At 38.2% G+C, this 27,815-nt stretch overlaps 1 protein-coding gene across 1 annotated transcript in view; it reads left to right on the plus strand.

Moving 5' to 3' along the window:
* RYK (receptor like tyrosine kinase) overlaps nt 1–27,815 on the plus strand; it is a 101,150-nt gene that overhangs the window by 7,483 nt on the left and 65,852 nt on the right. The window contains exon 3 of the mRNA XM_024746222.1: nt 25,588–25,709. Coding sequence (XP_024601990.1) covers nt 25,588–25,709 — 122 coding nt within the window. The remainder of the gene's footprint in view (nt 1–25,587; nt 25,710–27,815) is intronic.

Below are 27,815 nucleotides of genomic sequence, written 5' to 3' on the forward strand. Positions count from 1 at the left end.
AGTCCCTTCAATTTTCTTTGGGACTGGTCAGTGTCTGCAGAGAAGACACCTGCAGTCTGCTGCCTCTGGTGTGCTTGGTGGTACACCAGCCTCTGTGGTTCAGTTTTTTCAGAAAAACTTTGGGTCTCCTGCTGGACCTGGGGGCCCAACTGCTTTGAATGCCCCTCATCAGAGGCTCCCCCTTTGACAGGCCAGAGCCTCAAGCCAGCCTTTGGTGGCCCTTGTTGCATCCAGGGCTGAGTCCCTCTAGAGGTTCTGAGAGGCAGTGACCACTCCTTCAACTGCTTCCCATCTTGCAAAAGTTTGTTGAAATATATGTTGCGTTGTCTTCTTTCCCTTTCTGTGTTTGTGGTTTAATGTCTTTGTGATTTCATTACTGTCATTTTAGAGGAGTCCTAGGAGGATGGGGGTAAAGGCAAGTGGTCATTCTACAGTGTGTAAATTGTTGGGCTTTGACTATTGAAGAGCTGGTGATGTGTAGTTTTTTGGTACTAACAGTATTAGGAAGAGTAGTGGTGGTGGTCACAGAAATGGTTGACACTTGAATTTAGAGTGCTGCTGACGTGTGGCAACCTTGCCTGTGTCAGGTACAAAGGTAATCCCTGTTTTGGGTGTGTATTGTTACTTCCATAATATAGATGAGGAAACAGATGTGCAGGAGGTATGTAACTAGCTCATTCCTTGGTAGTAGGGCATGCAGTCTTGATAGAAGTCCATCGGTATAGAGACTCCAAAAGCCTCAGACGTTTTATGTGGCATCCCTGTGTCCCCAGGCCCTGCTTAGGCTGCAGTGTAGGCATCCATTTCTCCATTTTACTGATGAAGACTGATCTGGGGCCCTTTGGGCAGTGAATAGAGGGCCAGGTCTTGACTCAGTCTGGAATCCATATTGCCTCTTCGTCAGCTCTGGAGGAGCTGTGATTAACCAAAATGCTTAAGGAGTAGAATCGGCAAGCCTGCTGCCACATGTGCTCATCTGTGGTCTTGATTATTATCTGCATTCTCTCCTGTTCTCTATCTACTTGATAATTCTAATAGCTGAGTTCCCTGGAAGTCCAGAGCTGGTGAAATCAGTCTGTGGCTGGGGCAGTACCAGGGCGTGTGGGAATAAGATGCTGATGGGTGGGGGGTATGGTATAAACTGGTCATGGCAGCGGTGATGGTGGTGATAGGGAATCTGTAGGAGTCAGGGGGACTTCTGAGAATAGACTCCGCCTCACACCAATTAGAAATTCACTTTGGATAACTTGTCTCTCCATTAAAATAAATATCCTCTGAAAGAGTTAAGCGTTGTTCACATCCTTTTTAAAATCAGTTCAATACTAGTTGAGATCATTGCTCCCCAAATCAGCCCTGTAAAAATTTTTGAAGCCCAACCAAGTACCATATATTGTGGTAGAAAATGGCAATTCAAAATTACTGAATTCCTTTTCTTGAAGAACTCAAATTTCGTAGGGGAGACTAACAGTTGTATCTCCAACTATAACACTGAGATAAGAGTTATACTGCTGATTGATATAAGTTTTTGTGGGAATGATTACTTTTGACTGTAGAAGGAGGGGGAGTGGAGAGGCTTAGGGGCTTTCAGGAATGTGTTCCAGGAAAGGAGACATTTGAGCCTCATCTTGAAGGATGAACTTGAAAGACAGAAAAGAGGAGCATTTCATGTCAGGCAGAGAAAATAGCACGAACAAAGCCATAGCTGTATGGAGGCAGATGTGTGTGAATTCAAGGAGTAGGCTAAGGTGAGAAAATTTGGCAAAACCAGGCAGTGGCAGAATATAAAGCTGGGAGGTAGGTTGCAGTTAGGTTAGGAATTTGAAGTTTATTTTATAGGTAATGAGGAACTGTTGAACTTAGGAAAGGAGAGTATACAGATAGGACTGGGTTCTAGAAAAGACAGCTTCGGCCCCAGTGAAAAGGGTGGCCTGAAGACTGAAAAGCTGGATCTGGGAAATGGGACAGAGTCAGCCTTGTGCTGGTAAGAGGAATCAACTAGGACTGTTGAGGGGGGCGTGGGATGGATTTGTGAGGAATTTTCTGGGAGTTTGGAGAAGACTTAGTGGAGGACACCTCAGGGCTAAAGAAGAGGGAGGAGTCACAGAGGAATCTGAGTTTCACATTTGGGCAGCTGAACTGAAGGACTCTTTTTGAGAAATGGTTGAGGAAAAAGAAAGATGAGATGAGCCACGTGTTCCTCTCCTCTCAGCACCTCTCTTCCTCTTCAACCTCAGGCCAAGTGTTTGGGGGAGGGCAGTGAGGGTGTCCTCTCTGCTGGTGTCTGGCATATCCTGCCACTGCCCAGACTGTGAGGAGGTGGGTGCTGGTGGAGGTGGGTTAGCACCTTGCAGCACACTCTTAATCCTGGGCCTTTGGGTAGGGTTGGTGGCATTGATGCAGCATTAATTTGAATCCATGTGTTCTTCACTGGGAGAACAAGACTGAGACATTGTGCAATTGTGGGTTTTGAGGTTTTTTTTTTCCTTCTTCGTGCTATACATGTGGGAGAACTCTGTCCAGTTATGGCTAACCTGTCCCCTATGAGTCATATCCTGAGTTGACTAGTCAGTTCTGAAGGTGCTGCCTGGAACACTGTTTGGATTTTAAGGATCATTTTAGAAACAAATGAAACATGTAGGTATTTTTTTGAGCATCACAAATTGAGAAGTTCCACAGCATTACTTTTGGGGTTTTAACACAGTTATGCCAGTGTTCTGAAAAAACTTACCAGCTATACATACTAAAACAAAACAAAAACAAAAACTTGACATGAAGTAGAGCCACTAGCTACTCTGAAATTATATTATGCTTAAAAGTGTGCTTTTTTGTGTTATTGTTGATGTACATCAAGTACAATGTTTTCTAATCAAGATGTTATTAAACAGCTTTCATTTATGTAGGACCTCTAAAAATGTGGTGTGCCAGAACAAAAGTGTGTATTGCTGAATTAAGTAATAAACACTTATTAATTGATTCTACTTAACTATGCCCAGCAAGTGACAGTGCTGAATGGTAGAATATTTCTGAAAAGTAATTTAATAGGTCCCATTCTTGTTCATAAGACAGATACGTTGTGTCTTGTTCATAAATAATGAACATGTTCTTATATAAATGTCTTGCTCTGTGTCAACTATTTCACATATTTTCTTTTATTTTATCAACCACTGGAAGTAGATGGCATTGGCACTTTTCTATAGATAAAGCTGAGGCTCTGGGAAATTACAGAATTTGCTGGAGGTCACAGAGATGTCTAGGGCTATATGACTCTAAAGTGCATGCCTTCTCTACTCTGCTGCCTCTGAAAGTTAACAGTTCAGTCTTTATCTAACCAGATCATCTGAGGGGCTTAAACAAAGTACAGATTCCTATACCTACTCTGAGCAGTTTGTTTAGGAGATCTGAGATGGGGCCCAGCCAGTGAGATTTTTGAATGGCATGTTGCATGAATTGTAAGATGTACGGCTTTTTCACATTTGAACATCTCTGAAATTGGAACCATTTCACAATCAATGATGAATCATCAGTTAATTGACAGCTCTTTTTCTTTCTTAGTGGCACAAAAAAAATGGTGCATTTTAGATTAAATGAAATATAGTATTTTAACAAGGTGATTTAAAAAAAATAATAAATTTATTTATTTATTTTTGGCCACGTTGGGTCTTTGTTGCTGAACGCGGGCTTTCTCTAGTTGTGGCGAGCGGGGGCTACTCTTCATTATGGTGTGCAGGCTTCTCATTGCGGTGGCTTCTCTTGTTGCAGAGCATGGGCTTTAGGTGCGCAGGCTTCAGTAGTTGTGGCACGTGGGCTCAGTAGTTGTGGCTCGCGTGCTCTAGAGAGCAGGCTCAGTAGTTTGGCGCATGGGCTTAGTTGCTCCGTGGCATGTGGGATCTTCCCGGCCCAGGGCTCAAACCCATGTTCCCTGCATTGGCAGGAGGATTCTTAACCACTGCGCCACTAGGGAAGTCCCAATAAGGTGATACTGTGAAGGAGACAGACATAATTTGCCACCTTTCCTTTTTTTTGGGTACCTGTCACGACTTTCTTTCAGAGTTGTAAAATTCACTGGTGGTAAATTATTTACTTGTGGTAATGGCTGTGTAGTAATGTCCTTGCAGGGTAGACAAATGATGGCAGTGAGATATTACCATTAGGTTTAAGAGCAATGGCAACTCACTTTTCAGCTAAGAAGTTGCTGGCAAGAGAAATATCAGTGGTTCTCAACCTTATTTTGTGAAAGCCTTAGGGCCTTTTCCTAGACAAGGGTGTGGATCCCACACATACTAAGTTTTGCACACTGTGATGGGGGTTCTTAGACTTTGAGGACCTTACAGGGCCCCCTGATGAAAGCTTATGGGTACATCTGAATCCCTCAAAAGCTGGTTCTGGAAGGGGGCATCTATTAACATTCTATATTTCATCCTAGGATTCTTTGACCTCCTACGTGATTTTCTTTCCTTCTAGTTTTATTAAGATTTAATTGACATAAAGCACTGTGTAAGTTTAAGGTGTCCAGCATAATGATTTGACTTACATACATCATGAAATAATTAACCACAGTAGGTTTAGTGAACACCATCATCTCATATAGATAAAATATTAAAGAGAAAAAAAATTTCATTCCTTGTGATGAGAACTCTTAGATTTCCTCTCTTAACAGTGTTCATATATAACATACAGCAGTGTTAATTATCTTTATCATGTACATTATATCCCTAGTACTTATTTATCTTATAACTGAAAGTTTGTACTCTTTGATTACCTTCATCCAACTCCCCCTGCCGCCTGAATTAAAAAAAAAATTTTGCATACATTAAGGTTTATTCTGTTGTAGTTATATGGGTTTTGACAAATGCATCCAGTATAGTATCATATAGAATAATTTTGCAGCCCTAATAAGTCCCCTGTGAAGGGGGGCATTTATATTTATTAATACCTTTCCTTATATTTTAAATGTTTGCTTTTAAAAATGTATTTATTATGTAAAATTTCAAACATTCAAAAGTAGACAGAATAGTATAATGAACCTCTGTGTATCCATCATCCTGCTTCAACAACTATCAGCTCATGGCCAGTTCTGTTTGGTCTATACTTCTCCACTCCCCAATCTGCTCCCTTGTCCTACTCCCCCTCATCTTCTGCTTGGATTATTTTGAAGCAAACTCAGACATAAAATTTTTTGGTATGTATCTCTAAAAGATAGGAATTCTTTAAAATTTTGTAATAACTATTATCACACCTAAGAAATTAACAGTACTTCATAAATACCAAATATCTAGGCTTAGATCTTCCTGATTTCTAAATGAATGTTTATGTAGAGACTCTTGCCTGCCACCTGTTTCTTCCCTTGTCCCTGCTCCCCACCATACCACCGTTTAGTTCCTTTGGTGCCAAGCTTTTTTCACCCTAGGGTCTGCATTCGATGGTTGCTCTGCCTTATGTACTTTTCCTAGATCTTTACATGGCTAGAGCCTTCTAGATCTTAGCTTAATGTTACTTCCTCAGAGAGCCTTGCCTTCCTAGGGTTGACCCTCAGTGCTACTCTGTTCTGTCACCCTGTTTTCTTTTCCTTTTTTTTTTTTTAATTAATTAATTTGTGGCTACATTGGTCTTCGTTGTTGCGTGCGGCCTTTCTCTAGTTGCGGTGAGCAGGCTTATCATTGAGGTGGCTTCTCTTGTTTCAGAGCACAGGCTCTAGGCACACGGGCTTCAGTAGTTGTGGCACACAGGCTCAGTAGTTATGGCTCGCGGGCTCTAGAGTGCAGGCTCAGTAGTTGTGGCGCACGGGCTTAGTTGCTCCGCGGCATGTGAGATCTTCCCGGACCAGGCCTTGAACCCATGTCCCCTGCACTGGCGGGCGGGTTCTTAACCACTGTGCCATCAGGGAAGCCCCCACCTTGTTTTCTTTTAAGTACCTGATACTTTTGTTGTTTCCATCTCCCTCTGTAGGAAGGCTAATTCTGTTTGAGTAGAGACCTTTTATATTGTTCCACTCTGTATGCCCAGCACCTAAATCAGTGCCTGGCATAGAGTAGGATATTCAGTAAAAGTTCAGTGAATGAATAAATGATTGAATCATATTTTCTTTTTGTTTTTTTGGATTCACTATCTTGTGCCTTACTGGGGTCATCATTCTCTTGATCATTTCCCATTGCCCGCTAAGTTATTATCCAAAAGGGGATTGGCCTGAACTTATGAATGTAAGTTTAAATCAATTAGTTTTAATAGCTTATTTCCTTTGAAGTTGCCTAATTTTCCCAAGTCTCTGTCCCCTGAACCCCTGCTCTGAGTAAGGTGCCCCCCATCTTGGCTTCCATAGCTCTATACCATGTACAAACACATCTGTATCGCTGTACCCATCATGTTCTATAGTTTCCCTACTGCATTAAGGCTACCTCATGGCTTGGCACATAGCGGTCTCTCAGCAGACTGCTGGTCCACACTACAGTTGAAGGATGTAGAATATTCAAGAGAGATTCCGGAAAAATAATTAAAAGCCGGAAAACAATTTCTAATCTTTTCTTCTGAAATGCTAACCTGCTGTTAATCCTAGCCAGTGTATTTTTTCATCTCGTACATTGTAGTTTTCATCTCTAGAAATTTGATTTGGGTCTTTTTATATCTTCCATGTCTCTACTTAACTTTTTGTGGGGTACAGTTACAATAGCTGTTTTAATGTCTGCTGATTCTAACATCTGCCAGTTCTGGGTTGGTTTCAGTTGATCTGTCATCTGTCTGTCTATCTACTTATTTTGCTTTTTTACATGCCTGGTAGTTTTTGACTAGACGGCAGACATTATGAATTTTACCCTGTTGGGTGCTGGATATTTTTGTATTCCTGTAATTATTCTTACATTTTGTTCTGGGACCAGTTAAGTTACTTGGAAGCAGTTTGATCTTTTCTGGTCTTGCTTTTAAGACTTGTTAGATAAGACAGGAGCAGTGCTCATTGTAGGTCCAATTATTCCCCACTACTGAGTTAAGACCCTTCCGTGTACTTTCTCCATTGACCTGTGACTCATGAGGTTTTCCAGTCTGGCTGGTGGGAATAGGTGATATTCCAAAATGTATGAAGTGCTATGCACGGTTAACCTTTTATTTTTTCTCTGCCCTTGTGTAGCTTCCTTATGCATGATCAGTACTCAGCTGAAGGCTCGAGGGGCAACCCTCTGCAGATCTTGGAAATTCTCTCTGTGTAGCTCTCTGTTCTCTGGTACTTTGTCCTATGTACTCTAGCTGTCTTTGTCTTTCTGAACTCTCATATATTTTGTCTGTTTTTTGATAATTTCAGACGAGAGGGTTAATCTTGTCCTGTTATTCTATCTTGTCCAGAAGTGGAAGTGGCCAAGGATTATCTTTTTGATTGTTTGCATCTTTTCTAAAGTTGTTTAACTCCTTAGATTATTTGTTAAAGGAGAGAATTTAGTCTAATTTCAAGAAAAAGCACTAAGGTTGTATACCTACGCATGCGTGCACATGTGCACAAATGTGGGTTTATACTAGCTAACATGGTGTGAGAAAATATTGGATTTGGAATCTGCATATTTGAGTTTTAAGTCCATCTCCTCCTTCTGTTATATGTGGGTAGGCAAGTAATTAATGTTTCTGAGTGTTGGTTTCCTCATATATGAGATGTATAGCAGGATGTCTGTTATCATATTGCCATAATGTATATGAAAATGCTACATAATCCTCAATAATTTATTTTAGTTATTGGTGGGGGATTTGTATGTTTTTGGATAAAAACTCAAATCATAGAATGTTAGAAAGAGAGGTCACTTAGACATCACCTGGTTGATTGCCTTGGGTAGCAACATTTATCACTCGCTGAGCAATTACTTATTGAATGTACAATAGGCCTTATTTTAGGGGCTTGACGTGTTTTGGTGAATAAAGCAGATATAGATCCCTGGTGTCATGGCACTAACTTCTAGCGGAGAGCTAAGTGACTTGCCTTAGAAAAGAATTCAGGTAGCTTTGGAACTGGACTCCAAGTTAGCACTTGGAGTTGCTGGGAGGGAGGAACGATGTTTGTGAGTTCTCCATTGTGCTTTGAGCCCCTGGCCATAATAGCCAACTCTAAGTTACTAATGGCCTCCACAGCTGACTGAGAGTGTGTGCTCCTTATTAGGAGTTGACTATGAAAGAAATTGAATGGTGGTTATGTCAAACTGTGAGTAAATTACTCCATGTCTACTCTAGAGCTGTACTTGCAATGCATGCATGAGCTTGGTGAGATCATTTTCTTCTTTAAATAGTGCAGGAACCAATGATAAATTAGTTTCCAGAGTATCATTTTACCAGATACTAGAACATTCTCATGCTATGGCAGGGCATGCTTCATATTTTATGTTATAGTGCTAGAGATCATGGGTTATGTTTTTGTTACTTACTATTCTTACATAGGAATTGGGGAGCACCTTTAACATCTCTGCAGTTGTGGTACAAATCACATCTTTGGGGGAATTCTTTTATGGATTTTTTTTTTTAAGATGACAGCTATATTAATTGGATGTGAAATCTTGTTCCCTGATCCTGTGTTTTAGTGTCAGCCCTCTTTATAATTTCTTATCCACCTGCTGTAGTATTTTCAGATGGGGAAGGTGACGGTATTATTTGAGTCATCCATTTGAAATCAAAAGTGACAATACTCGTGAAGAGAAAAAAAAGTGACCACACTCTCCCTTTGATTCCACACAACTTCTCTCAAAGGTCATATCATCACAGGTACTAGAGAGGCAAACCTGAGCACAGCATTTGTGATGGAGAGCTTTGGGTTTCCATTTTCAGGGATCACTGAATTACAGTCAAAGTTATGTACTGAAATGGAAGACACGGGAGGGGAGATGCTTGGTACTGGAATAGTTGTATCCTGGAGCCTGATCTGTTAAAGCAGTGGCAACTAATAGCCATTCCAGTGGATTGTTTTAAGTGAGCTGTTGATTTTGATCACATATCATGTACTCTTCCTAAAGTGGCAGAGTGAGGAAAGGTGCTCAGTGATTGCAGATGCTGGCTTTTCTTTGAGAGGATCAGGAGGTTCCCTTTCTCGATGCTGACCCCCTCGCCACTTCTTAGGGACCAAAGGATGGACCTCTTGCCTTTCCTTTGAAGAGGCCAGTTTTAGGCATGGGATGAGGAGGCAGCCTGTAGGAAGGGGGTGGAGGGAAGGGGTATGTTTACTTTGTCTTCCATTGTTGATGTCTTCTTTCTCTTAAAAGCTCACTTTAATTCTTTTTATACTCTCTGTGTGTACATGTGTACTCTCAGCCCACTTCTATCCAGACATTTATGGTTGCAGCAGAAATGTAGGAGGAAAATCTGAATGGGCAGAGATCACATGAAACATCTCATTTAATCTACAAGAATATCGTTTAAACAGCTATGGGGATTGAAGATTTATGTGCTTTTTCATTTTTAATTATGAAGATAGGATGCCCCTTTCCTATAGTCTAACATTTGTAAATTCCCTTCTTATGATGTAGTTAAATATTAGGTCTCAGCTAATTTTCTACGTATAATTTGACTATAGCTAGGTTTATGAGATTTTGATGGACAAATTGTTACTTTATTGTATTTATTTCAGTTTGTTAGTTTCCATAAACCAGGAAAATTTGAAGTAAGAGCTCTGTATTTATTTAATTTCAGCATTGGTTAAAATACAGAGTATTTACTGGTTTCATACGTAGTAAGTGATTTTGGCTTTTTTCCTCTGGCTTGTATACCACACTGTCCTCAGAACCTAGAAGATTATTTTGACTAAGTAAATTTTTTTTTTTTTTTTTTTTTTTTTTTTTTTTTTTTTTACTGCATCGGCAGGCAGACTCCCAACCACTGCGCCACCAGGGAAGCCCCTAAGTAAATTTTTAACTTAAGCTTTGACTAGCATTTGGAAACCATTGATGATATCATAGAATAATAGAGTTTTGGCTGACATTTGGAAACCATGGATGATATCATAGAATAATAGAATTTTGGGGCTGAGGAGGGACTTTAACTTTATCTGGTTTAACTCCCTTGTTTTATAGTTGAGAAAATTGATGCCTGGAGAAGGTGGTTAAATAATTGATTGACAAAGGTCACTCAGCTGCTCATTAGCAAAAACTCTGCTATAGTTCTGTTTCTACATCACTTTTGTTTTTCTACCTTAACTGATTCCTCATGTTTTCTTTAAAACATCATTTCCCTTAAAAATCTATCTTTGATGTAGTTGATTTTTATCTACAGCCAGCCATTCATGCATCTAACATTTGAGTACCTACAAATAACCTAAGACCCCAGCCTTGCTTGTGAGGTGCAAGGTAGTGGGGAAGATAGATGTGTGAACAGCTCCTGGAATGTATTTTGTTTTGTGCTGTAAGGTGGCTCTTTTTTAAAGGGAGGTGGTTTGGTCATTGACACTAATTGACCATTGTTGTGGCCTTAGGAATCCAATAGTTAACTTTTAAAATCGTTTAGAATAATTTTTAAACTATTGTGTTATTTGAACTTGAGCTACACAGGCCAGGTCATGTAGAACACAGGCCTTCCTTGAATTAAGCTTGAGCTTTTTTTAAATATTGTTTAGAGGAAAATGAATATTCCTTGATGGCTGTTGAGAGTTTTGCAGAAATAACTTTGGATTTTCAGCTTGGAATTTGGGTTGTTTAAAAATAACTTATGAATAAATGTCATATTTTCTAACAATAGAGTAACATTCCTACTTTGCTGGAATTGGCAGTGAGAAATTTAAGTCTGATTATTATAGGCGAAGAACTGAAATGTTTTTCATCTTAGGTTCGAAGAGAAAAACTCTATACATTCTAATAACAAAATGCTACCTCTTCAATCCAGGGCTGTTCGCCCTTGTTCCTGCCTGCTTTCCTGCAGAGGCCCTTTCTACCTTCCACCCACTCTAGTTCGCCAGCTCTGTCCTCTGTTCTGCTGGGCCTTTCAGTTTTATCTTGTAGAGCTCCAGTTTTGTTTTGAGGTCTCCTCTGACTCTTTCATACTGCTGCTTTATCTCTTCGGCTTAACTGAAACCTGCTTTCTTCTTGTGAGTGATATTTTCCTCATAATACTTTCTAGTCACTGGAAGTCAGTTTTAGTACACTCCCTCCCCATTTATTGGGCAGGGGTCAGCTTTTTTTCTTTTCTTCTTTAAAAATAATAACATATTGGGTGAAATTCACATGACATAAAATTAACCATTGTAAAGTGAACAAATTATTCAGTGACATTTAGTACATATACCATGTTGTGCGACCACCAACCCTGTCTAGTTCCATAACATTTCCATTGCTCCAGAATAAAACTCCTCACCCGTTAAGCAGTTTTTCCTCACCTCCCTCTTCCCCCAGCCTCTGGCAACCACGAATTTGTTTTCTATTTCTGTGGATTTATCTATCCTGGATATTTTATATAAATGGACTAATACAATATGAGACCTTTTCTATCTGGCTTCTTTTATTTAGCATAATGTTTTGGGGGTTCATTCACATTGTAGCATGTATCAATACTTCACTCCTTTCTGTGACTGAATAGTATTCCATTTCTATATAGATACCACAGTTTGTTTCTTCATTCATCTGTTGATGGACATTTGGGCTGTTTTCACATCTTTACTATTGTGAATAATGCTTCTATGAACATGTGTGTTAAGTACTTGAGTACCTGTTTTCAGTTTTGGATATATACCTAGGAGTGGAATTGTGGGTCATGTGGTAATTCCATGTTTAACTTTTTGAGGAACCACCAAACTTTTTTACAGTGGCTGAGCCGTTTTGCAGTCCCACCAGCAATGTACAGAAGTTCCAGTTTTTCCATGTCCTTGCTAACACTTGCTGTTTTCTGTTTGTTTGTTTGTTTTTTAATTAATGCTATCCTAGTAAGTATAAAGTTTTACCTCATTGTGGTTTTGATTTGTATTTCCCTAATGACTGCTGGTGTTCATGTGTTTGTTGGCTATTTGTGTGTCTTTGGAGAAATGTATTTTCAAGTCCCTTGCCCATTTTTAAATTGTCTTTCTGTTGTTGAGTTGTAAGAGTTCTTTATATATTGTGGATACTAGACCCTTATCAAATGCATAACTTGCAATATTTTCCTCCATTTTCTAGGTTGTCTTCACCTTGATAATGACTTTCAATATGCAGGGTTTTAAAAAAATTTTTAACATCTTTATTGGAGTATAATTGCTTTACAATGCTGTGTTAGTTTCTGCTTTATAACAAAGTGAATCATCTATACATATACATATACCCCCATCTCTCTTCCCTCTTGCGTCTCCCTCCCTCCCACCCTCCCTATCCCACCCCTCTAGGTGGTCACAAAGCACCAAGCTGATCTCCCTGTGCTATGTGGCTACTTCCCAGTAGCTATCGGTTTTACATTTGGTAGTGTATATATGTCCATGCCACGCTCTCACTTTGTCCCAGCTTACCCTTCCCCCTCCCCATGTCCTCAAATCCATTCTCTAGTAGGTCTGCGTCTTTATTCCTGTGCAGTCCCTAGGTTCTTCATAACCATTTTCTTTCTTTTTTTTTTTAGATTCCATATATGTGTGTTAGCATGTGGTATTTGTTTTTTTCTTTCTGACTTACTTCACTCTGTATGACAGACTCTAGGTCCATCCACCTCACTACAAATAACTCAATTTCATTTCTTTTTATGGCTGAGTAATATTCCATTGTATATATGTGCCACATGTTCTTTATCCATTCATCTGTCGATGGATACTGAGGTTGATTCCATGTCCTGGCTATTGTAAATAGAGCTGCAATGAACATTGTTGTACATGACTCTTTGAATTATGGTTTTCTCAGGGTATATGCCCAGTAGTGGGATTGCTGGGGCATATGGTAGTTCTATTTTTAGTTTTTTAAGGAACCTCTGTACTGTTCTCCATAGTGGCTGTATCAATTTACATTCCCACCAACAGTGCAAGAGGGTTCCCTTTTCTCCATACCCTCTTCAGCATTTACTGTTTGTAGATTTTTTTGATGATGGCCATTCTGACTGGTGTGAGGTGATACCTCATTGTGGATTTGCATTTCTCTAATGATTAGTGATGTTGAGCATCCTTTCATGTGTTTGTTGGCAATCTGTATATCTTCTTTGGAGAAATGTCTATTTAGGTTTTCTGCCCATTTTTGGATTGGGTTGTTTGTTTTTTTGATATTGAGCTGCATGAGCTGCTTGTAAATTTTGGAGATTAATCCTTTGTCAGTTGCTTCGTTTGCAAATATTTTCTCTCATTCTGAAGGTTGTCTTTTCGTCTTGTTTATGTTTTCCTTTGCTGTGCAAAAGCTTTTAAGTTTCATTAGGTCCCATTTGTTTACTTTTGTTTTCATTTCCATTTCTCTAGGAGGTGGGTCAAAAAAGGATTTTGCTGTGATTTATGTCATAGAGTGTTCTGCCTATGTTTTCCTCTAAGAGTTTTATAGTGTCTGGCCTTACGTTTAGGTCTCTAATCCATTTTGAGTTTATTTTTGTGTATGGTGTTAGGGAGTGTTCTAATTTTATGAAGTCCAGTTTATCTAGTTTTCTTCTGTTGCTCTTGCTTTTAGTGACATATCTAAGGATCCATTGCTAAATCCAAGGTCATGAAAATTTACTCCTGTTTTCTTCTAAGAGTTTTATAGTTTTAGGTCTTATATTTATGTTGTTGATATATTTTGAATTAGTTTTTGTATATGGTGTGAGGTAGGGGTCTAATTTTCATTCTTTTTGCATGTGGATATCAGGTTGTCCCAGCACCATTTGTTGAAGTGGCTGTTCTTTCCCCATTAAGTGGTTTTGGCGCTCTTGTCAGAAATCAGTTGGCTAGGGACTTGCCTGGTGGTCCAGTGGTTAAGACTCCACGCTCCCAATGCAGGGGTTCAATCCCTGGTCAGGGGACTAAATCCTTCATGCTGCAACTAAGAGTCCACATGCCGCAACTAAAAAAAAAAAAAAAGATCCCACACGGCTCAACTAAAGATGCTGCAACTAAAGATCCCGCACATGGCAATGAAGATCCTGTGTGCCACAACTAAAACCCAGTGCAGCCAAATAAATTATTATTTTTAAAAAATCAATTGGCTAGGAATATATAGGCTTATTTGTGCACTCTCAGTTCTATTTCATCAATTTAGCTGTCTATCACTATGCCGGTACCACACTGTTTTGGTTTCTGTGGCTTTGTGGTAAGTTTCGAAATTGGAAAGTGTGACTCAACTATGTTCTTTTTCAAGACTGTTTAGGCTGTTGGAGGCCACTTGCAATTCCATATTAATTTGAGAATCTGCCTTTCCATTTCTGCAAAAAAGGAGTTAGAATTTTGATAGGGATTGCACTGATGTATCCCTTTGGGTAGTATTTTGACCTTAACTTTACTAATAGTGAGTCTTCCAATCCATGAAGATGGGATGTCTTTCCATTTATTTAGATCTTCCTTAATTTTAGCAATGTTTTGTAGTTTTCAGCGGATAAACCTTTTATCTCCTTTTTTAAAGTTATTGTTAGGTATTTTATTCTTTTGGGTGCTATTATAAATGGAGTTGTTTTCTTAATTTCCTTCTTGGATTGTTTATTAAGGGACCAGCTTTTATCATGCATTATATCCTTTCTTTCTTTCTTTGATTTTTGATTGTTTTGCCCCAGGACACTGATTCAGCATCCTCGTCTGTTTTGATATCATTGAGGTTTATTGATACTTGCATGACCTTTGACCCATTAGGGTTGTTGCAGCCACTCAGTTGCAAGATGACCCTCAGTGACTATACCCTGACTTGCTTTCATTATTTCCCTCCCTTTATCCCAAAGGATATTAAAATCTACTGTGATTTTTTTTTTTTTTTTCTCAGCTGTTACTCCTTTGACCATGCTGGTGTCCTGGTTCTCAGGTCTCTTTTCTAAATAAGGCACTCATTGAAATGGCCACTTTGGACTTGGTCCTTTTCTCAGCCCTTGGAACTTCCTTGTTCTGATCAGGACACCCCAACCTACTTTCTCAGTCACTCCCCTCTACCAGGCTCTGTTTCCTGGTCTTTTAAAGAGTTACCCTTTTCCTGTCTTGTGCCCAGCTGGCTCAATAAAACATCACTGAATAAACTGTTTCCCTCATTGCCTCTCTAACCATTCCTCGCTGCCCACTTCTCCTCTGTGGAGGCTACCACACCACTCTCAGACAATGATAAGCCTTGCTGTCTACTACCCCTGCTTTGAGATTGCATTTAATTGTTATTGTCATATTTGAAACACTAATAATTAGAAGCAATTAGAAAGAAGTAGATTATCTAGATTCTGTCTTCATTGTCTTTCACTTTTACTTAAAAATTGTTTTGAGCATGATGGGGAAGGAAAAAGATTACATTCAGAAATAAATGTATGATAGTCTCTACAGATTTCATCTTTTTCTAAAAATCAATTTGTTTAAAATTCTTTTTATTTTATTAATTTTATTTCCTGATTATCAGAGTAAAAACATACTGATAGGCCATTTGGAAAGTGTACAGGACCATAAAGAAGAAGAAAAGTATATGTTATTTAACCGTGCATTGGCAGTCTTTGGTAAATATCTTTCCAGTATTTTTTCTATGTTCTCATTTTTCTTTATGTAGTTGAAATCTTAGAACATGGGTAACTCTTTGATATAGATGGTACTTCACAATCTATTATGTTATGTTTTCCCTCACTCTCTGTCTTCTTACCTGTGGTCAGATTGTGGCCTGTACGTTTTCTACTTTATGAAATTGACTGTGCTTTTCATTATAGCTGATCACTTTTTCTAAATCTCTTATTGATGCTTTGAAAGAATTGAATTTCCTTTAGAGTACGGTCTTGGTGTGTCTGCATGTCCACTCAGCTGTATTAATTATGGATGGAGATACACGTATCAACATGCTAAGATCAGTCATAGACTGATAGTTTTGTACCATGATTATACTTACATTGGGTTCTCTTCATATTTCTGTTATTTTGGGAAGATTGTATTTACATTGGGTTCTCTTCGCATTTCTAATATTTGGGGAATTTTTTGGACTCATTACATTTCATTTAGAGTTATATTCATGATGATTATACTTGAATTATTATGTATTATGTAAACCTCAGTGTAAAATGATTACCTCACGTTAGAAATAAAAGTGTTATTAACCTTTCAGTATGTTTTGGAGTAGCTTTTTTGGGGAAAGATACATAATCGGTGTATTTTTTGAGAATCTGTTGTCTTCACATATGATGAGAATTTGTCTGGGAATGTAATTCTTGGCCCGCTTCTGATTTCCCTGAAACCTATAGCTTTATTGTCTTCTCTGTCGTCTTCAGGATTTCCCATGTTATCCTTATTCAGACAGTGAGCATGCGTAGTCCAGGGATTTTCTTCTCCTTTCAGCCCCATTGTCACTGTTGCATGGTGAAGTTCTTTCTGAGCTTTGGACTTTTCACTATGAGCTTTGCAGTTCATAGTACTTTGCCAGATTTTACCTTTTGGTTGGGTATTTTAAGGGAAAGTTGAAGGAAGGTGTTTTAGTCATTAGTAAATTATTATTACTAGTGTTAATCTTGATATATCAAAGATATCTTTACCAATGTGATTTTTTAAAATTGAATTTTGTTGTTTGAGGGCTTTCTCTCTAGCTTTTACTGGCCTTCATGGATTACTCTAGTCAGTAATTGGGTTTTTGTTCAGTGCATTGCTGTAGCTGTATGCATATTTCTTTAAACATGTTTTTGAAAACTAATTTTTATTTTTCCCAGTTTAACTTAACTTTCATAGGAAATTTAAGAAAAAGAATAAAAGCATAACCCATGAGCCACCATTTATAGTCAATCACTTCATATATTTTGGTATTTCCTTTCTTTTTTGAGAAATGGAACACACACATTGTACATATACATGTACAGGTTTTTTTTTTAATGCAGGTCCTCTTTCTTTTTAACCTTTTTATAAATTGAAGTATAGTTAATTTACAATGTTGTGTTGGTTTCAGGTGTATAGCAAAGTGATTCAGTTATATATATAACTGAATATATATTCTGAATGTATATGTATTCTTTTTTAGATTCTTTTTCCATTATAGGTTATTACAAGATATTGAATGTAGTTTGCTATGCTATACAATAGGTCCTTGTTGTTCATTTATCTTATATATAGTAGTGTGTATATGTTAATCCCAAATTCTTAATTTATCTCCACCCCCCATCCCCTTTGGTAACCATAAGTTTGTTTTCTATGTCTGAGTCTATTTGTTTTGTAAATAAGTTCATTTGTATCACTATGAGTGATATCGTATGATATTTGTCTTTGGCTTACTTCACTTAATATGATAATCTCTGGGTCTATCCATGTTGCTGCAAATGGCATTATTTCATTCTTTTTTACGGCTGGGTAATATTCCATTGTATATATATACCACATCTTCTTTATCCATTCATCTGTTGATGAACATTTAGGTTGCTTCCATGTCTTGGCTGTTGTAAATAGTGCTGCTGTGAACACTGAGGGTGCATATACATGTACATTTAATTCACCAGACAAATATTTATTGAACACCTATTTTATGCAAGGGAACTATTATAGATGCCAGACATTATTAAAATTTTGCTGTATATAGTTTGTATCTTGCCTGTTCTTATTTAATGTAACATTCTAAGCAAAACTCAATTCATTAAAATTTATTTGTAACAGCCCTGTTCATGGCTTCATAGTCTTTTTCAGTGTTTTTTTAGTCATTAAAACCTGTCTTCAAAGGGGAAGCTCAACATGTCACGTGGATGAACAGGAGAGATTTGACTGAAGGGGTATAATGGCTTAGAGTACCACCTCTCTTCTTCTCCAAAGAAAGAGAAATTGTTGAAAACTATTGTTCTCTGTTATGGATATATTATAGTTTATTGATTACTGCTCTGTTGCTGGTAGTTTATATTGTTACTTTTCTTCAATTTTAAATTTTATTTTGATTAATATCTTTATACATAAACATTTGGATCTATATTTGGTTTCCTTAGGATGAATTTTTCAAATTGGACTTAGTGGGTCCGAGTATAAATATTTATAAAATATTGATATATGTTCACAAATTGCTTGCTGCACACTGCCTAACATTCAGTATTGTATTTAAAGAACATAAGCATTTCTGTTACAACATCAAATACATTAAAAAAAAACAAACCTTTAAGGTTTCCAAGTCACTGAAAATAACAGGACTTATGGGAAGAATAAGGTTAAGGGCAAACCATTCAAGACCTCTGCAGTTTTCAAACCAATTACTAACAAAAGCATAATTGGTACCTTATGAGATAACTTGGACAGCCTGGTCAAACCACTTAGGGTGGCTGAGGCTGCTTCAGAGGAGAATTAAAGATGTTAAAACATAATAGGGTGGAAATCACTGGCTTGCATGTTTTTGAGATAGTGCAGATGAGAGCAGCTTTCTAAGCCATTGGGGCTGCCATAGAGTTGGACACAAGAAAAAATGCATCTTCCTAGGTCCAGGAGCCATGCAGAGACTGGTGGTACTCCTCTGAGGAGAGAGCCCTGCGTGCAGGTGCTTATTTTTAGTTTTCTTAAAATAGGGCTCAGAGGGCTCCTGCCTGGTGGTAGCTGAGTTGAGTGAGGGTCTTTTCCTTTTCCACTGAAAGTTATAATTCTTTACCTGCTATTCCAGTTCCCCTTGCCTGGGAAAATTCAAATGTAAACTGACACAATTTCTGTGTTGTACTGGTATTGTTATTTTATTTACTAACCACTTATAAGCTAATTGGTGTTCAGGAACCTGTCTTATGACAGAACAGACTGTATTTGCTAATTTGATAGGTGAAAATTTGAACCTAATTTGAACCATTAAAATGGCTTCTTTGAAGAAATTCAAACCCTTCCAAACTAGGAATAACTACCTGAGTTAATAAAGAATGGCTATTTCAGGGCTTCCATGGTGGCGCAGTGATTGAGAGTCCGCCTGCCGATGCAGGGGACACGGGTTTGTGCCCCGGTCCGGGAAGATCCCGCATGCCGCGGAGCGGCTGGGCCCGTGAGCCATGGCTGCTGGGCCTGCGCGCCATGGCTGCTGGGCCTGCGCGTCCGGAGCCTGTGCTCCGCAACAGGAGAGTCCACAACGGTGAGAGGCCCGCGTACCCCAAGAAAAAAAAAAAAAAAAAAGAATGGCTATTTCAAAATAAATTGCTTTCAAAATCTAGTCAGGAAACAGCAACTCTGTTTAACAGTTGTATTACTGTTTCAATACCTCAATCTAGGGTAGTGAATTTAAAATTTTCAGTTTATTTTGGTGGTCATTAAGATATGTATCACAGGGCTCCAAACTTTCAACAGCTTATGTATATTACTTTATTTGTTGAGCATAGAAGTCATGGTTTTTTAGTGACTCATTTGTGGGAATGACTTCATTCAGGATTATGCAGCATTCAGTTATAGCACCAGAGAAGGCAAGGAGTAGGGGTGTCAAGTCAAGTTCAAGATTGGCTGTTTTCAGGGTAGGGTATGCATGTCTTGATATAGGCTGTGGGAGAAAGTTGAGGGTACTGGTAAGAAAGTAATTGCAGTAATTGGCGTTGAGGCCAGTAAGAAGAAAATGAGGAAATAATTGCTATAATCAAATGGGAGAAACAAGAGGATTATGGACACTGGTGATATTATGAGCCCACAGAACAGCTGTTGTAACAAAGGGAAGGAGCTGAGGAGCTACTAACTATTGAGATAATTACAATGTAAGATTTTGGAGGTAGAGCAATTTATATATTGTCACTGTCCATAGAAATGGGTTGCTTTGGTATGGATGAAGGTTGTTGGAGTTGAGGAATAAAAGGATCACTGAAGGTTGGGTTGAGAGTGGGTTGGTCTCAGGTACATTGGGAGTCTGCCATAAGTCACAGGATAAGGGTGTGTAGAAATTTCATAAACTGGTTCCAGAATCCTCAGTGAATGAGGTAGCTGAGATACTGGGAAGGAGCTTTATGTGGAGTTGAATTTACAGAACTCCTAGATGTTCTTGACACTTTGAACTGTGTCTGGAAAATTTAAATATTTACACATCGTTGTTATTACCAGTAATAACCTTATAACTGTTATTTATTAGGAACAGAATTCATTTCCCTGTGAATGATGTTTGAAATTTAAATTTGGAAGTTGTTGATCACTTAAGATTAATTCTTTTTTTCTGAAACTTTTTATGTTGGTGATAGTAACATTCTGTGGTATGCAAGCTTTTTAAGACTGGAAAAGAGAGGTAAAAACTTGTTGACTCTTTAAAAAAATTTAAATAAACTTTACATACAATGAAACGTGCAGATACAGTTGGTCGAGTTTTGAAAAATGCATACACCTATGTAACCATACCCCCCATTAGATGCAGAACATTTCCATCACCCCGGGAGGTTCCCTTTGTAATCAGTTCACCAATCTCCCTCCCAACCCCCTCCCAAGCAACCACACTAATCTGATTTCTGTCACCACAGATTAATTTTGCCTGCTCTAGAACGTTATATAAATGGAATCATATAGGATGTACTCTGTGTACAGCTTCTTTGACTCATATTGTCTGTGAGATTCATCCCTTTTGTTACAGAGTCTCAACAGTTTATTTTCATTGCTGAGTAGTATTCCATTGTATGAATATACTCAATTGGTTATTCATTCATCTGCTGATGGACATTTGTGTTGTTTCCAGTTTTGGCTATTCTGAATGAAAGTGTTCACATATGAGTTTTTTTGTGGAATCATATGTTTTTATTTCTTTTGGATAATTACCTAGGAGTGGAATTACTGGGTCTGAGTAGGCATATGCTTAACTTTATAAGAAACTGCCTGTTTTCCAAAGTAGTTGAACATTTTTACTTTCCCAGCAATGTATGAGAGTTGCAGTTGCTCCACATCCTTGCCAACATTTAGTCATTCTTGTGAGTGGAAATGGTATCTCATTGTGGTTTTAATTTGTATTTTGCTGATAACTAATAATGTTTAGCACCTTTTCATATGCTCATTGTCTATTTACATATCTTTTCTTACAAAATGTACATTCACATCTTTTACCTATTTTATTTAATTGGGTTGTCTTTTTATTTTTGGTTCATAAGAGATCTTTATTCTAGAAACAAGTCCTTTTAGGTGTATGAGTTGTGAATATTTTCTCCCAGTTTGTGACTTGAATTTCATTTTCTTAATATCTTTTAAGGAGCAGAAGTTTTTAATTTTAATGATGACCAATTCATCAATATTTTCTCTTTGGGTTCGTGGTTTATGTGGCCAGTCCAAGAAATCTTTGCTTAACCCAGGTTGTGAAGATAATCATTTTCTTCTAGAAGCTTTATAGTTTCAGCCTTTACATTTAGGTCTGTAATCAATTTCAGATCAGGTTTTGTGTGATATGTAAGATAGGGCTCAAGATTTTTCCCCCCCATACCTTTATCCATTTGGTTTAGCATCACTTTAATTGAATTGCCATTGTGCCTTTGTTGAAATTCCATTGACCCTTGTGGGTTTAGTTTTGGATTCTGTTTTGTTCCATTGATATATCTATCCTTATACCAATACCACACTGTCTTGATTACTCTAGTTCTTTATCCTGTTGTGAAATAGGATGATAACTGGAATCCTTACATTATCTATGAGGTAGTGTGAGTCTTCCAACGTTGTCTTTTTCTTTTCTTTTCTTCAAGATTATTTTGGCATGTAAATTTCATTTTAGAGTTAATTTGTTTCTTCAGAAAATCTGTTAGGATTTTGATTAGGGTTACTTTAAAGCTATAGATCAATTTAAGAAACTTGACATCTTAACTGTGTTGAGGCTTATCTAAGAGAATGGTATCTCTCCACTTACTTAGGTCATCTCTAATTTTTCTGTCATGTTCTGTAGCTTCCAAGTAAAGAGGTCTTATCTTTAGTTAGAATTATTTCTAGATACTGTTTTCTTTTATGTTATGGTATTGATTTTTAAATTTTATTTTCCAATTGTTGCTAGTATATAGAGATACAAGTAATTTTTTGAATATTGGCCTTGTATTCTGAGGTGTTGCTAAATTCATGAATTGGTTTTAGTAGTATTTTATTAATAATAGATTTCATAGTGTTTTCTCTGCACATGTAATCCTATCATCTGTGAATAATGAGCTATAGTTCATCCTCTCTAACTTTTATACTTTTTGTCTTATAAATTGGCTATGACCTCCAGCGCAAGGTTGAATAGAAGTGTTGGAAGTGGACATCCTTGTCTTGTTTCTGATCTTAGAAATAAGAATTTAAATTCACCATTGAGTATGATGTTAGCTATAGTGTTTTTGTAGATACTCTTTACCAGACTGAGAAGATTTACTTCTCTTCCTAGTTTGCCCAGTTTTTTAAAATCATTATTAGGCTTTGAATTTTACCAAATGCATTTTCTGCATCTATTGAGATGATCTGGGTTTTTGCCTTTTATTCATTAATGTGTTTAATTATATTGATTTTTAAAGGTTTACCTTTTATAAACACTTGGTCATGATGTATTAACCTTTTTCTATATTGCTGGACTCAGTTTGCTAATGTTTGATAGAGAATGTGTCTATGTTCACGAGGGAAGTCAGTCTAATTTTCTTACGATGTTTTAGTCAGGTTTTAATATCAGTGTAACATAAAATGAGTTAGGAAGTTCTTTCTTTGACTGTTTTCTGAAAGAGTTTGTGCAAGATTGGTATTATATCTTCCTTAAATGTTTTGGTAGAATTCATCTGGACCTGGAGCTTTGAGGGAAGATTTTTAATTATTTGGATTTTTAATTTCTTCTTGTCAGTTTTGGTAAATTCAAGGATTTTTTTTACCTTATCTAAATTACTGAATTGTCATTAGGTTGTTCATAATATTCTTTTTTTAACATCTATAGGACTTGTAGTAACGTTGACTCTTCCTAAATATTGTTAGTTTGTGTCTCCTTTTTTTCTTATTTATTTATCTATCTATCTATCTATTTATTTATTTATGGCTGCGTCAGGTCTCAGTTGTGGTATGCGGGATCCTTTGTTGCGGTGCGCAGCCTCTTCGTTGCGGTGTGCCGGCTTCTCTCTAGTTGTGACTCATGGGCTCCAGAGCACGTGGGCTCTGCAGTTGGGGAACACGGGCTCTGTAGTTGTGGGGCGCAGGCTTAGTTACCGTGCAGCGTGTGGGATCTTAGTTCTCCAGCCAGGGATCAAACCCGAGTCTCCTGCATTGGAAGTCCGCGTCGTACTCTTAACCACTGGACCACCAGGGAAGTCCCTACTAATCGTTTCAAGTAATCATCTTTTGACTTTATCCTTATGGTTAATTTCTATATTGTGGTATTTGATCAGAGAAGGTAGCCTGCATTATTTCAAGTTAGAATCCATTTTGTAAAATGTGTAATGGGGGCTTCTCTGGTGGTGCAGTGGTTGAGAGTCCGCCTGCCGATGCAGGGGACATGGGTTCGTGCCCCGGTCCGGGAGGATCCCACATGCCGCGGAGCGGCTGGACCCGTGAGCCATGGCAGCTGGACCTGCGCGTCCGGAGAATGATTAACCTCCCTTGTTTCATGTCCCATAAATACATTGTTCAAATTATATGTCCACACTAAATTTTTATCTGTTTTGATCTTTTGTTTTCTGAAGGATGTTAGTTTCCAACTATGATTGTGGATTTATTTCTTCTTGATTTTTTTTTTTTTTTGGCTTTCTATATTGGAAGCTCGTTTGTTAGTTGTACTACTGTATCTTATGTTTTTATGAATATGAACTTTTTTTACTAATAAATTCATATTAATTAATGAATTTATTAATATAAAGTCTTTCTACCTTAAGTTCTAATTTGTCTCATGTCAGTACTGCCATATTTACTTCTTTGTTTTTCTCCCCCTTTTAACCTGGCATATATTTTAAAATTTTGTTCTAGGTATTGTGTATCTCTTATGAACAGCATCAATCTAGACTAGAGTAAAAAAACATTTTTAAAAACAAGCAAACTTTAAGCTATTTACAGTTATTGTGTTTGCTGATGGCCTTCTTTGTACCCAGCTTTCTTGTTGCATTTCCCTCCTACCTCTCTCCCACCTTTTTACTTTCTTTCCCCTACCCTCCTTTCTCCAGCCCCACCAGTCCTCCCTCCCCAATTGTTTGCTAGCACTTCCTGTTCTGCTGGCAGGGAGAGCCTTTTGCAGAAGACCTCTAACTTTCTCTCATTGCATTTGGTTTCCTCTATAGGATCAATAAAGCAGCGCTGCTCAACCAGTGCAGCAACTTTCCCCTATGTAAGCCTCAAATCTCATTTCTGAATTAATGATTGTATTAGATTCAGTTCAGAAATGAGAAAACTAATTTTACAGGAGAAATGCCTATAACAGAGTTATTCATTTCTATATCTGTATCTTAGGAGGTATGAGAGCCTCACCTCACAAGGTGTTTTAGACTCATGGTATAAGGCTCAGTAAGTATGAAATTTACATTTCAATTGGCCTCCCCTGTACCTTTTTCCCTCCTATGTGTGGAATATGTGTCATGCATTACTAGAGGGACACCTGGTCACAACTTTTAATAACAGTAAATCAATTGAGAGAACTTACCCCTGCTTTCATTCTTAAAGTTCTTTTGGGTTATCATAGAGAAAACTTCTGATTCTTTACCTCTCTCAAACACTTGCTATTATCCCCTTCCTCCCTTTTTGTAAACAATGAGCTGGGCTCAGGCTCACTGCCTTGGTGTAGGCCACAGTATTTAGCATTTAGTAATGTTTTGTTTTCCTTTTAATTGATTTATTCTTTTTTTTTTTGGTTACCTTGTATTTTGTCACAATAATTACTGGTTTTCCACTCAAGATGGTGATTAAATTTTGCCTTTAAAATTTTTATTTTAAGAAGGGGTATCACAAAATTGAGAAATGTGATGTGTATTTGAGGTTGGATGTGACCTTGGGCAAGAAAGTGATATGGCAATGAGTGAGATTTGAAATCTCCAACATTTCTCAGGCATCTCGATTATTTCTCTTTTTATCTGCAGTTCTAACTTGTCTAACAAGTGTTTACTGAGCATCTGCTTTGTGCAGAGGACTGTCCCAAGAATACGAGAAGTATGGTGTTCTCCACCTTGTAGTTCAGATTGGGAAGAGGACGTGTGTCTGTGTGGCAGTGGTGTGAGTGTACCTTGGTAACATGCCGTCCAAGCAGCCAGTGCGTCGTACTGACAGAAGCCGAGGTCATCTCTGGCTGGGGTCTTGAGGCCTTGGTTCACACTAATATTTTCACCCAGGTGCCCATCTCTCTTCGTAAATCCTCATCAGTTATGTGGGGTTAAGGGGCTTTTGTTTGTAGGCATTTCTCTGAGAAGGTCTGTTTCCAAAAGGAAGTGTATCACATTGGTGGTTCTCGGAAGACAGCGTGGCTCCCAGAGTTGTGGCTCCAGCACCCCTGTGCTTAGCTGGAGGACCACTTAATTGTCCTGAGTCTCAGTTTCTTAATCTTTGTTGGCGATGATGAAATCCCGTGTTCTTCCTACTTTGTAAGGCAGCACATGTGGGATATGTTTGTGATGTGCATTTGTACATCAGTGTTATTTTTATAATAATCAGTATTTGAAATACTGATGGTTAATGCTTTTGAGGGTATTATGGGCGTTTAATTTTTTTCCCTATTTTTTTTCTAGGTCTTGATGCAGAACTTTATTATGTGAGAAATGATCTAATTAGTCACTACGCCCTATCCTTTAACCTGTTAGTACCCAGCGAGACAAATTTCCTGCACTTCACTTGGCACGCAAAGTCCAAGGTAAGAGAGCGGTCAACCAAAGATGCCAAGACAGGACCACCCAGGCCCAGAGGCTGAGGCAAGGACTGTATCTGAGGAATGGGCTGCCAACCACACAAGGGGGTCAGTGGGTGGTGGGCTGTAACAGTACTGGATCTTTTCAGATTTCTATTTTAAATCTTGAGCCTAGTCCTCTAGACTTTCTCAAATCCTTGAAAATGAATGTAGTCATCATTTATGTGACTAACTTATGGCAGAACACTTACATCTTTTCAAGCTTTTCAAATAGGGATGTAGCTCTAGCTTGAAGAGGGGACAGCTGGACCTGTTAATGACTATGCTGTTACTATTATGATGAAGTGATATGAGTGAGGGGTGGGGGAATTTGTAAGTTAGGTGTTTCAGACATGTTTGAGGTATTGGATATAGTTCTCCCATTTATGGAGAAGTGGTAAAAGTCACATACAGCAGACGTAAGCACCTGTGTGTAACTATGACGAACCTCTTGCCTGGTTTGCTTGTTCCTGAATTCTTCACATTTCTTCTGACTGTCTGGGCTCCTCTAACATGATAAGTTTTCTCTTAGGTCAGAGAGTGAGAGGCTGAATTTAGAGCCCCCCCCCGCCCCCCCCCATCCACTTCATAAAATAGTTTTTGCTACTAAAAACAAATAAGAATACCTACTGTACAGTTTATTTTAAAATTATTATAAAGTGGTATTTGTCCTTATATTTGTTGCAGGTCATTTAAGTTTGATCACTTTAATATAGATCTTTTTTTGCCTACTTAGAAAACAATAATAGTTATTGGGAAAATTCAAATATTATAGAATTGTTTTAAGAACTGTTAAGACTTTGTACCTCTGTACCAAGAAGTAATCATTGTTTATAATTTGGTATACTTCAAAGCTCATTTCTTTTTCCTTTTTAAACAAAAAGGGGATTTTCTAACACATGTGTTGTACAGTTTCCCCCCACCTGATACTATGTCTTGGCATCTTTCCATTTCTCTACTTTCCGATTTAACTCAGTCTCTTTAATGGCTCTATAATATGATATCATATGGATGTACGATGTATTGTTATTTGTTAAGTGCCTCATTGATGCATGGATTTTTTTTTTTTTTTTTTTTTTTAAGCGTGGCTCCCAGAGTTGTGGCTCCAGCACCCCTGTGCTTAGCTGGAGGACCACTTAATTGTCCTGAGTCTCAGTTTCTTAATCTTTGTTGGCGATGATGAAATCCCGTGTTCTTCCTACTTTGTAAGGCAGCACATGTGGGATATGTTTGTGATGTGCATTTGTACATCAGTGTTATTTTTATAATAATCAGTATTTGAAATACTGATGGTTAATGCTTTTGAGGGTATTATGGGCGTTTAATTTTTTTCCCTATTTTTTTTCTAGGTCTTGATGCAGAACTTTATTATGTGAGAAATGATCTAATTAGTCACTACGCCCTATCCTTTAACCTGTTAGTACCCAGCGAGACAAATTTCCTGCACTTCACTTGGCACGCAAAGTCCAAGGTAAGAGAGCGGTCAACCAAAGATGCCAAGACAGGACCACCCAGGCCCAGAGGCTGAGGCAAGGACTGTATCTGAGGAATGGGCTGCCAACCACACAAGGGGGTCAGTGGGTGGTGGGCTGTAACAGTACTGGATCTTTTCAGATTTCTATTTTAAATCTTGAGCCTAGTCCTCTAGACTTTCTCAAATCCTTGAAAATGAATGTAGTCATCATTTATGTGACTAACTTATGGCAGAACACTTACATCTTTTCAAGCTTTTCAAATAGGGATGTAGCTCTAGCTTGAAGAGGGGACAGCTGGACCTGTTAATGACTATGCTGTTACTATTATGATGAAGTGATATGAGTGAGGGGTGGGGGAATTTGTAAGTTAGGTGTTTCAGACATGTTTGAGGTATTGGATATAGTTCTCCCATTTATGGAGAAGTGGTAAAAGTCACATACAGCAGACGTAAGCACCTGTGTGTAACTATGACGAACCTCTTGCCTGGTTTGCTTGTTCCTGAATTCTTCACATTTCTTCTGACTGTCTGGGCTCCTCTAACATGATAAGTTTTCTCTTAGGTCAGAGAGTGAGAGGCTGAATTTAGAGCCCCCCCCC

Source organism: Neophocaena asiaeorientalis, unplaced genomic scaffold, assembly GCF_003031525.2.
Source record: "Neophocaena asiaeorientalis asiaeorientalis breed wild unplaced genomic scaffold, Neophocaena_asiaeorientalis_V1.1 scaffold437, whole genome shotgun sequence".
Classification (NCBI taxonomy): Eukaryota; Metazoa; Chordata; class Mammalia; order Artiodactyla; family Phocoenidae; genus Neophocaena; species Neophocaena asiaeorientalis.